This window comes from Biomphalaria glabrata, chromosome 17 (assembly GCF_947242115.1).
Source record: "Biomphalaria glabrata chromosome 17, xgBioGlab47.1, whole genome shotgun sequence".
Classification (NCBI taxonomy): domain Eukaryota; kingdom Metazoa; phylum Mollusca; class Gastropoda; family Planorbidae; genus Biomphalaria; species Biomphalaria glabrata.
The window spans coordinates 14,919,315-14,931,056 of record NC_074727.1 but is presented as its reverse complement, the minus strand read 5'-3'; the positions used below and the strand labels follow the sequence as shown (position 1 = coordinate 14,931,056).

The 11,742-nt window shown below is 37.4% G+C and overlaps 1 protein-coding gene across 2 annotated transcripts in view; it reads left to right on the top strand.

The window, feature by feature from the left end:
• The window catches only part of LOC106067169 (uncharacterized), a 79,523-nt gene extending 75,379 nt beyond the window's left edge, over positions 1 to 4,144 (top strand). For both annotated transcript variants that reach the window (XM_056015971.1, XM_056015970.1), the window contains 2 exons: positions 2,011 to 2,226; positions 3,955 to 4,144. In XM_056015971.1, the coding sequence (XP_055871946.1) occupies positions 2,011 to 2,226; positions 3,955 to 4,032 (294 nt within the window). In that variant the 3' untranslated portion in view covers positions 4,033 to 4,144. The remainder of the gene's footprint in view (positions 1 to 2,010; positions 2,227 to 3,954) is intronic.
• The last annotated feature ends 7,598 nt before the right edge of the window (positions 4,145 to 11,742 follow it).

Genomic DNA, 11,742 nt, shown 5'->3' with positions numbered 1-11,742 from the left:
AATCGGCCAAGTTCGCCAAACAGTTATTTTTTTTTAATATTAAAAATAGTAATTCAAAGCTTGACAAACTCTGATGTATCCTAAATGAAACAACTCATGATGCCTGGACTGATGTTCGGTGGTCACCTTGCCTGCTCGCATCTCCCGTCGGGAGATTTGGGTTAGGATGTTATAATCCACATAATCTGAAGGAACATCCAAATTTTTTTGTACGAACATACTGTGTGACCTGTTCTCCAATGTTTAAATAGAAGGAAATAGAAGGCTGACACACTTGCCAAATGTGAGAAAACAAATACACACTTGAACATCGCACTTTATCAGGAAGAAAAGAAGAAACTAATAGTGAATTGTAAAAACGAGAAATGGACAAGCTCTCATTCGATATACAAGAAAGATGACACCTATTATAAACTATCCCGATAGAACCACCTAAAATTTTTCACATCAGAACCGTACACATCATAATGAGAAAACATATGTTCCGGAAGCTCAAAATTGGGACCATTGAAATTTGTCCTTTTGGAGTGTCACCAGAGAATGTCAACCATGTCTTCAAAATTGCATTCTTCACCAAGAGGCCCAAAACAAGACACCGGCCACAAAACCCAAACATGAAATTCTTTTAATGATATAAGTTTGTGTAAGAGTTTTTTTTACTATTTCTTCAATGGCTAGTAAAATCAATAATTTGCCTATCATGTGAGGTTTTTACTATAATCATTTTCTCAATGTCATGTCAAAGAGAGTTTTTGTGGGTGTATTCTGAACTTTATCTTTGAGTGTTGCAAACTTTTTTTCTTTTTATTAGGGTGGTATCATCTCAAATGATCCTCCAGCTTAATTGGTTTCATAGCATCATAAAAAAATGGCACATTGTTTGACAAGGAAGTAATGAAGTTCAATTTCAAATATTTAACGCTGTACAGTTTACATTTATTTATTTTTAAGTTATAACTAGACAAAACTACACTATTTAAATATAGTTATTAAATTAAACAAAACAATTTTTCATTCAATCAGCAGGATAAAAAATTTAAGGATTTTCTATGGTACAAATCATTAATGTGTGTATGAACAAAATTACAATTGTTAAAATTAAAGTCACAACATGCTGAATTAAGATTCTTTATCGTAGACCCCCGTGCACATCTCATAGACCCCCAATTTCCTTTTTAACTTTCGTAGACCCCTTGGAAGTCTTCGTAGACCCCTGGGGGTCTATATAGACCACTTTGGGAATCACTGGTCTAGCGTAATGCAAATGTGCTTCGGGCGACTATCTAGAGACAAGAGAGAGAGAGAAAAGAGACGTGTTTTTGTTTTGTTGCTAGAATTCTTTGAAATATCAGTTTAGTTCATTACAATTAGATCTATTTCTTCTATGAATATTGTCAAAAAATAAAGGTTATATTGAATTTTTGTTCAAAGTTAATTTATACATCTTTATCAATTGAGTTGTACTAGATGTTTGGAGCTAAAAGTCAATGACAAACCAATAACAATAACTTAAAGGGAAAAAAAGAATAAAAAATTGTCAATAACAAAAATTTTTTTAAAGTAATACAGCTTTTATAATATGAATATAAATTTGGTTAGAAACTATGTAATAAAGTGTTTCAGTTAAAAATTAACTAATTTTAATAAAGTTTTTTTTTTTAAATTATCATATCTTATCTTATATAATACAGACGTTACTTCAAAAAAAAGATGATGATTGCGTTCTACGCGTCATGCATCTAGACATGCATGTTAACCAATGACTTAAAAATTCTGCCAAGTCACTAGTTTTCCTGGCTGGCTCAGGCAACTCATTCCATGCTCTAATAGCACTAGGAAGAAGGAGCATTTGTACAAATTAGTCCTAGCATATGGAAAGAGGAATGTACCTTTATCGTTGTTTCTTTCTAAGTATTTTATTATATTTTGTTTTTATATTTAAGGATTATGGTTCAGTGTTTTATGTAGTTATATTTTAAACAGTTATTAGCTAAATTTACTATGTTTCAGACACATGGAGTCATGGTTGCGTTGACGGACAGTAACTTTGATGAGTATGTTACTAACAGTAATGACAAGTGGTTGGTTAATTTTTACAACCCACAATGTAAACCTTGTCAGGACTTTGCTAAGAAATTTTCGTCTGCTGACGCTGTAATGAACGGGAAGTTCATGACAGGTGAATATGATGTCACTAGGAATAGTGTCATCAAGGCCAGATATGGAGTAAGTGAAAATGTTCCTATACATGATTTACTTTTGCCAGCACGAATTATTTTAAAAGATAGTTTTAAGTTCAAATATATTGATAATGTGTTATAAATGTGAAATTCATTTAATACTCTAGTCCAACTTAAACATGCCTGCTTGTATTCAATGTGCAGATTTTCATAAAAAAATTGATAGTGGTGGACTGAACTGGAGCATTGCTTACCAATTGACATCAGCGATGAGTCAAAAACTTATCCCTTAACAATATTGAGGCATTACTTATCATATGTCAGCTTCGGTGGATCAGACACTATCTCTGGACAGTATTGAAGCACTACTTATCTTGTCAGCTTTGATTAATCAGATACTTATCCCTGGATAGTATTGAGGCACTACTTATCATTTGTGAGCTTTGATGGGTCACACACTTATCACTGGACAATATTGAAGCACTACTTATCAATTAACATCTGCGATGTTTCAGACACTTATCCCTGGACAGAATTGAGGCACTACTTATCATATGTCAGCTGCAATGGGTCAGAAACCTATCCCAAAACAGTATAGAAGCACTACGTATCATTGGTCAGCTTCAATGAATCAGTCACTTATCCCTGGACAGTATTTGAGCACAACTTATCATTTGTCAGCATCGATTTGTCAGACACTTATGTATTAGTTTTAAAGAGAAGAGCATAAACAAACGATCTGCTCCTGTAAGTGTTATAAAGAATTATTTTGCTCATAGAAATTCAGCTAGCAGAAGATGGTCTCTGAAGGAGACAGTCGAAGAGAGCTCTGGTTACGGGGCTCACATTTTAAAGCTAAGTAAAATCTCTTGCCAAAGACAGAACCTTCTCGTTCTGTTCCCAAACAAGAGTTCATCTATGGACAACAAACAGAAAACTAATCAGACACCTGGCGGACAACTGCTAAGTCTTCACTAGAATTGGCAAACTTTGTAGGTTACAACTGGGTTGCGTGGTCACGTAAAATACTGCACTCACTCTAATTCTTCGAAATCGAAACCAAAAAATTATAAATAGAACAAAATACTTTTGATAGAATTTCATTCTGATATTCTCTTTAAAAATATTGAAACATGCCTTTTTAGCTGCATGGGTGGACCACTTCGAGAACCGATTGTTTTCTTTCTTTTTTGTAACCTTGTTTTTTATATATCTCTTGTGTGGTGTCCCCCAACCACCCATTCTTTTAGAATCTATTGGCCTCGTTCTGTCACACACTCCTATCAGCTTTCACAGTCACTTATCTTATATAATACAGAGGTTACTTAAAAAAAAAAAGATAACGTCCTACGTGTCATGCATCTAGTCGTGCATGTTAAACAATGGCTTCAATTCTGCCAAGTCACTGGTTTTCCTGGCTGGTTAAGGCAACACTTCCAAGGACTAAGGAAGAAGGAGCTATTGTATTAATTTGTCCTAGCACATGGAACGAGGAATGTGCCTTTATCTTTGTCTTTCTGAGAATTTTTATTAGGTATTGTATTTAAAGATTAATTTCATTGTTTTATGTATAATTGCTACTTTACTTTTAAGTCTTTTATCCTGAAGGATTTCTACATTTAGTGATTATCCTTTACTTTCCTGACCTTATCTCAGTCAAGCTTTGATAACAAGAAAAAAACATTTCTGTACGTCAAGAAGCTCAAAGTGTGGTTGTTTGATAGAGCAACTAATATTTTGCTTCTCTGATAATATATATATATACATTTTGCAGATCCGAAGTACCCCCACCGTACTGTTTTGCCATCGGGAGAGAAAACAAGAGACAAGTTTTTACCTTATCAAGGAGTAGTACAAAGTGAAACGATTCTCAAATGGGCACTGGAATCCCCTTAGAGAACATAAGTCCAACAGGTAGAAGGACGAGTATCAATACCTGAGTCAAATAAAATGATATAACTGTATTTTTTGTTCTCTTTGTCTTATTGTATATAAATTGCAAACACTTTCACTATCCAGGCTGTATGCATATTGCACCACACGGTACAAACAACTCAAAGAACTTGGCAACTCAGGGCTCCAAAATAACGTAACACTTTATTAAATCAACAGCCAATACTGTAGGCCTACCTTTTGGCAAAACGTGACTGACAGTTCAAATGCTTCACCTTAGTTAAACTATCACCGTATCGACTCCTGGACCACTGTATCAAACTCTACTGGCCTATCCGTCTCGTGCTGAACTCTGCTATACCGGGACTGAACCGTCTTGAAGTTGAGAAGTCACGTGACTGACACCTCCTCTCTTTATATGGGGTCCTTAAATACCTGCATCCGCATCACCATCAGAGTTATAACAATCTATGCATATAATTCTCTTCATGGCTCAACAGTCTGGACACCAAGAAGTCATGGAAAGATCCCCCTTTTATTTCTGCAAGTCGGACTAGAGTTACCCCACGTAACTTTAGCGGCGACAACAAACGATGGGGGGGGGGGGGGGGGGAAGAACAATTAATCTACTCTGTATCACTAAATATCAGGGCCAGACTTAACCATCGTTGGGCCCTATGCGAAACGGATTTCGCATGGGCCAAGTTTGGGTAGGGATACGCATAATAAGTAAAAAAAAAAAGAGTTTGTATTAGAAAATAAATTCGTCTTTGCATTTTATTCATTCTTTACTACGTACAGAATTACTTTACGAGCCTTGCGTGTAGCAAAGTCATACAGTATATCATAATAATTCTATTTCCTACAAAGATCACGTTCAATAGCAAGAATTACCAAATGTTTCAATCTACCTACGAGAATTGTTGACCTCAAGTAATTCCTCATTAGTTTGAAGCGCGAGATGCTTCTTTCACAAGATTCACAATTTTTTTTTCAATCGCGCATTGGATTGGCGTTTTTCATATTGAATGACACCCCAAAGTGACAATTTGTCGATATATTTCAGGATATTTTTATGAGTTTTCAAAAGATTTTAATAAGTTCCGGAGATTTCCTGGACTTTTTTCGTATATTTTGCAATTTCAGGAGATTTCCAGGAGCTCCTGGTAAATCAGGAGGCCGCGGTAAATCTGTTATAAGTTATAAAATGGTTTGATTTAATAATTTACACACAAAATAAGCGCGGGTCCCATGAAAGTGCGGGGTTCACTGTGGTTGCATAGGTAGCAATGACCTAAGGTAAAATAGCGGCGTATGCTACGCCGTGGGTCGACTAGTATACATTATTATATACGTTTTGTTATGAAGCAAAAATCCATACAACTGCTCTTTGCTAGAAACTGATGTATGATAGCTGTCGAAAGGCTTATGTTTGACACTATTTTTTTCTGAGTTCTTGGGTGCTATAGATCCAATTCTTATCTTATCTTATATGATTTTAAAACAAACAAACAAAAAAAAAAGCGAAATGGGATATAGTCTATTTAACAGACATGTTTCATAGATTTAAAGAGATTAACTTGCAGTCACAAGGTGATAACCTAATATATTTGATTAAAATGAAGGCATAACCTCAATGTTTCTTGTGAGGATTAAACTAATGAAACATACAATGGACGGGATGAATTTTAATAATAATTTAATTTAATAATAATGATAAAAATTCATGTCATGCATATTAAATTTTATTTTGCTTCATTTTAATTTGAATTTCAACAGTGAGAAAAAAAAAACATCTGGTGAATTTTCCAAAAAATGCAGGAGGTCTACCTAAAACATGGCAAGGGGTCTACGAGACAAAAATTTTGGGTATCATTGTTTTAGGGTCTTCACTCTTCACACTTCCATCCATCCATCACAGTGGCCTACTTCCATACATTCCTCCATCCATCTCTCTCCTGGGCCTTTCATTACCACGCCCGAATCCAAAGCTGTTGTAGACCTGCCTCCACATCATCAATCTATCGCATATGGGTTCAGTCTTTGGGTCGCTTGCCTTTTGTTGTTGTTTTTTTGCCTGTATGCCATTAGCGATTAAAAAGCAATATAAGGCCTATATATTTCTTATAAAGTCCACTGTATGCATGCGTACCGTTATCGGTACATTATCAAAGTTAACATAATGATTCTGAGGACAGGTAGGCCTATAATTGAATACCCATCATATACCCTTATGTCCATGAAGTGCGAAATCTTTGAGTTTTCTTCGACTCAACACTATCTTTCGACCCACACATAAGTCAGCCCTGCAAGGGTCTTCATCTGCAGCTGCGCAGATTAGACCAGATCCGGCCACATTTAACAACGAAGTCAACACAAAAAAAAAATCTAGCTGAGGCATTCATCTTCTGTCTTGACTACTGCAAAGCCGTGCTATCAGGTATACCCGATGACAAAATCGCCTAGCTGCAACGATTGGATTCCTGTGTAAGGGTGAATCGACTACAAGGTGGCCACAATTTGTCACCAGTGCTCTTGTACCTTATCGAACTGATCACGCCTTACACTCAATGGACTCCTCCACGCTTCTAGTGGTGCCACGTTTCTCCTTCAAAAGCTACGGTCTGCGGGCTTTTTCAGTGCACGGACCAAAAGGTTTGGAACTCACTCCCCATTGATCTCAGACAGACATGCTACACTACATTCAAGGCAAACATTAAGACCTACCCGTTTAAAACTTATTTTAATAGATTAGTTTGCCATTGTAGCTCTCGTGTTTACTTGTGTGATGTTATCACAGCGCCTTGAGCCAACATTTTGTTTATTAACAGCGCTCTAGAAATTGTATTATTATTATTAAATTATTATTATATGATATACAATTTGGGCAGGATTATATACAAATGCTCAAGCCGATTGGACACCTAGTCGCAACTGTACGAAATTCGACTGTTCCCGTCATAAAAGATAAATCTTGTTCTCTATCCTCTATCAGCGTCAACTATCGTATAGGCCTATTGTTGGCCTGTCTCCTGTTATATTCGATTTCGTTATTTGAGTGTTACTTCCGTTTGACTTATCTACATAAGACACAGCGTGGAGGAAGCGCTGCTTGGTAGACATTGAATTTTTTAGGCAAGCCTGAAGGCGTCCAAAAGCAAACGGTTATCAACGTTGAAAGCGATGCGTCATTGAATACTATGCTTCCTAGATATGTGAAGTGGTCTACCAAGTAAGGGACTGTCCATTTATAATGATTGTTGGGGTTGAGTAGATTTTATTGGGTAACTTTGGAACATGAATTCTCTTTTCCCAAAGTTTACAGATAAACCGAAAGAGGCGGCAGCGTATGCATATTCGTTGACCGCGAACTGGGCGCAATCATCTGCATATAAAAGCTCTGTTATGACCATTTTTTTTTATTTATTTTTTTGTGTTGGACAGTAAACGTCGAAGATTGAACACATTGCCGTCTGAGCAAAACCTGAAGTAGATGCCTTCATGCAATCGCTAACTCATTTGACCCAGTATTACGCCAAAGAAGATAGCGAGTAAGAGCAAGTCCCACATGAAACTGTTTGAGAATGGACAGGAACGTAGGTGGGCTTCCGAGCCTAGTCAAAATTCTCGAAAGCCATAGCGACTGACCGTGTCGAAAGCCTTGGTGAGGTTCACAAAGCAGTAGTGTAGGGTGGGGGGGGGGGGAGAATGTGAAAATCCCCCCTGGCCCCCAAATGAATGTTTTTTACATTAAATATTAAACATTACTCAAAATGCAGGGGCCACCAAATGATGGCTAATTCCTAGCTACGCCCCTGCCACAAAGGCAGTGAATGGGTTAAGGTTCTGCTCTTTTGCATTTTTCTTGTATTTGTCACAGAACAAACATCATGTCAGATGTACCTCTACCGGCTCTAAAAATGGGTTAGTGGGTCGAGCAAGACTAGTTCAAAGATCTTTCCTGCTTCTGACAACAGTGCCTCGATAGTTGGAGCAGTTAGACTTGTCCTTGGTATCGCAGAACCTGAGTCTCAGCCTACATAGTATAAGAGTAACGTCTGTATTATACAAGATAAGAAGAAGATAGATTACAGACGTTACTTCAAGAGAGGATAATTAATTACGTCCTTCGCATTTCATGTGATAATCTAGTCATGCATGTTAATCAGTGACTTAAACTCTGCTAAAATGTTGGTTTTCTTTGGGGATTCAGGCAACTTATACCATTAATGGCACTATGGAGTTTGAACCCATTTCTCTCTGTTTAGAAGCACTTTACTGCTGAGCCACAGCACCTAAGCTCCTGACGACTGATTTATTTTTTTTTACTAAGGTTTAAACTAGATTTAAATATTGACCTAAATATGGGCACTGGCGGATCCAGGGGGGGGGGCGGTAGGGGCGATTCCCCCCCCCCCACACACACTCGGCCGACCCCCCCCCCCCCTAAAGGGGGGGGCGGACGAATTTTAGTATAGAAGTCACACAATTTGTATACGAATTTATTACTTATGTTAATAATATATACTAATTATTTATATTTCAAACTATGTTTAGATTATTTCGCCCCCCCCTCTAGTATGTTGGCCGATTAGGTGGGGTCGGAAGGGGGCGATAGCATCAATCCGCCCCCCCTCCCAACCATAAACTTTTGAGTGGGGGGGGGGCGGTCCAATTTATTTGTAGAAATCACAGCTTGCCAAAAGAATCAATTAAATATCTATATGATTAAAACTTGTTATTGGTATTTTAACCGATCTTTATATTATGTCGTTCCCCTGTTGTCCGATTGGTGTGTGTGGGAGGGGGGGGGGCGAAACCTCTACTGCCCTTCCCACCTAAACCCTTTGAGTGGGGGGGGGCGGTCCTACTTTTATGGAGAAATCATAGTTTGTGAGCAAGATTAGTTGCATTGATATATAAATTTGATATTATGTCGCTCTCCTTCAGGTATCTTGGCCGATTCGGTGGGATAAAGGGTGGGGGGGGCCATTGCATGTACTGCCCTCCCCGCTCTAGCCCTCTGAGGGGGGGGGCGGTCATATTTTTATGGAGGAATCATAGTTTGTGAACAAAAATAGTTTAATTTCTATATAATTGATATGTGAAACCATTTGTATATTATGTCGCACCACACTCTAATCTCAAATTTTATGATTAGTAAATATAAAAGGAAAAAGGTGGAAGGGGCGATACATGCCATCTCCTTTCCCTCATCGGACGAAGCAATAATTTTTCTTTTTGTATTATAGTTAAGAAATTACAAAATGTAAAAAAAAATCAGCCACTAATATAATTTATATATGCTATAAATTAAATTCTCGTATCGAGTGGCCCCACCCTTATTCTTTAATGCCAAATGCAATTATTAGCAGAAATTATAAAAAGGAGCGAGGATAAATCGTTTTCATTCTACCGCCCCTCCCATTTCCAGACAGAGTTTATGTAATTTCACATGAATTTATCATAATTATTTTAAGAAAGACTTTGCTTTGGAAAAGTTAGAATTCAAACAAAAATTTTCATTATAAGAGTCACGATTTAGATGAGTAGCCTTTTTTCCAACCTCTACTCAATCTAATATTTTTCTAGTTAAATTTGGGACTATAACTCACAATCTATGCTTGAATTTTATTGAATATTATTTATCGAATTTTTTTTTCGGCGGCGATCCTCAAAGCCTTAATCTAAATATGTGGGGTATCTGATCTTTTCAAGGAACAAATCGGTTTTATTTGCAATGTATTAAGGGCGTATACATTCAAATTAGAATATCTTATCTTATCTTATATAATACAGACGTTACTTCAAAAAAGAAGATGATTACGTCCTACGCGTCATGCATTTAGTCATGCATATTAACCAATGACTTAAATTCTGCCAAGTCACTGGTTTTCCTGGCTAGCTCAGGCAACCCATTCCATGCTCTAATAGCACTAGGGAAGAAGGAGTATTTGTACAAATTTGTCCTAGCATATGGGACGAGGAATGTGCCTTTATCTTTGTGTCTTTCAGAGTATTTTATTAAATTTTGTTTTTGTATTTGAAGATTATGGTTCAGTGTTTTATGTATGATTGCTACTTTACTTTTGAGCCTTCTGTCCTGAAGGCTTTCTAAATTTAGTGATTTTACTAAAGGTGTTACTCTAGTCAAATGTGAATATTCGTTTGTTATGAATCTCACTGCTCTATTTTGTGTCTGTTCCAGTTTCTTAATGTTTTCTTGAGTTGAGGGGTCCCAAACGGAGGATGAATATATTTCAAGTACAATATTATTCAAAAGGTCCTTTTTTTAATAGGATGAATAATGAGCTTTAGGTAAGGAGAATGCGTTTCTTCAGCGAAGAATGCAAGAAAACGCTTTTAGCGTCGGGGCTTCGCCCTGAAACTCACTGATGAATAGTGAGCTGTAGATGTCAGGAGAATGCGTTTCTTCAATGAAGAATGCAAGAAAACGCTTTTAGCGTCGGGGCTTCGCCCCGAAACTCACTGATGAATAGTGAGCTGTAGTTGTCAGGAGCAGGCGTTTCTGCAGTAAAAAATGCAAGAAAACGCTTTTTGGCGTCGGGGCTTCGCCCCGAACTCCACTGATTAATAATGAGCGGTAGATATCAGGAGAATGCGTTTCTTCAGTGAAGAATGCATGAAAACGCTTTATGCGTCGGGGCTACGCCCCGAAAATCACTGATGAATAGTGAGCTGTAGTTGTCAAGAGTAGGCGTTTCGCAGTGAAAAATGAAAGAAAACGCTTTTGGCGTCGGGGCTTCGCTCCGAACTCCACTGATTGATAAAGAAGCAGGCGTTTCTGCAGTGAAAAATGCAAGAAAACGCTTTTTGGCGTCGGGGCTTCGCCCCGAACTCCACTGATTAATAATGAGCTGTAGATGTCAGGAAAATGCGTTTCTTCAGTGAAGAATGCATGAAAACGCTTTATGCGTCGGGGCTACGCCCCGAAACTCACTGATGAATAGTGAGCTGTAGATGTCAGGAGGAGGCGTTTCTGCAGTGAAAATCCACTGATGGATAAAGAGCTGTAGATGTCAGGAGAATGCGTTTCTGCATTTAAGAATGCATGAAAATACTGAGAAATACTGCTTATTTATTCTTATATATATATATATATATATATATATATATATATATATATATATATGTATGTATGTATGTATGTATGTATGTATGTATGTATGTATATATGTGTGTGTGTGTGTGTGTGTGTGTGTGTGTGTGTGTGTGTGTGTGTGTGTGTGTGTGTGTGTGTGTGTGTGTGTGTGTGTGTGTGTGTGTGTGTGTGTGTGCGCGCGCGCGCACGTTTATGTATAGGGTTAGGGTTTACTGGGCGTTAGGGTTAGGGTTTGGAAAAAAATCGCCCTCCCCCACTCCAAAGTTCTGGATCCGCTAGTGAAATATGGGTCATTGTTTTCATTTCTTGACTCAAATGTAACCAAACACATGTCTTTGTGTAAAACTAAGGTTTATCTTATGTATTAGATAGGCTTCGGTATCGCTCCATATCTGAGAAATGTGTAATCCAAGATTAATTAATCAGCCACCAACCGTCATGTTGTTCGATTAATTTTTAAATAAAAACACTGATAAAAAACAAATATCGATACACTCATCATAAGTTCTGGGATGACTATAAAGTTGTCACTGTATTTACCATATG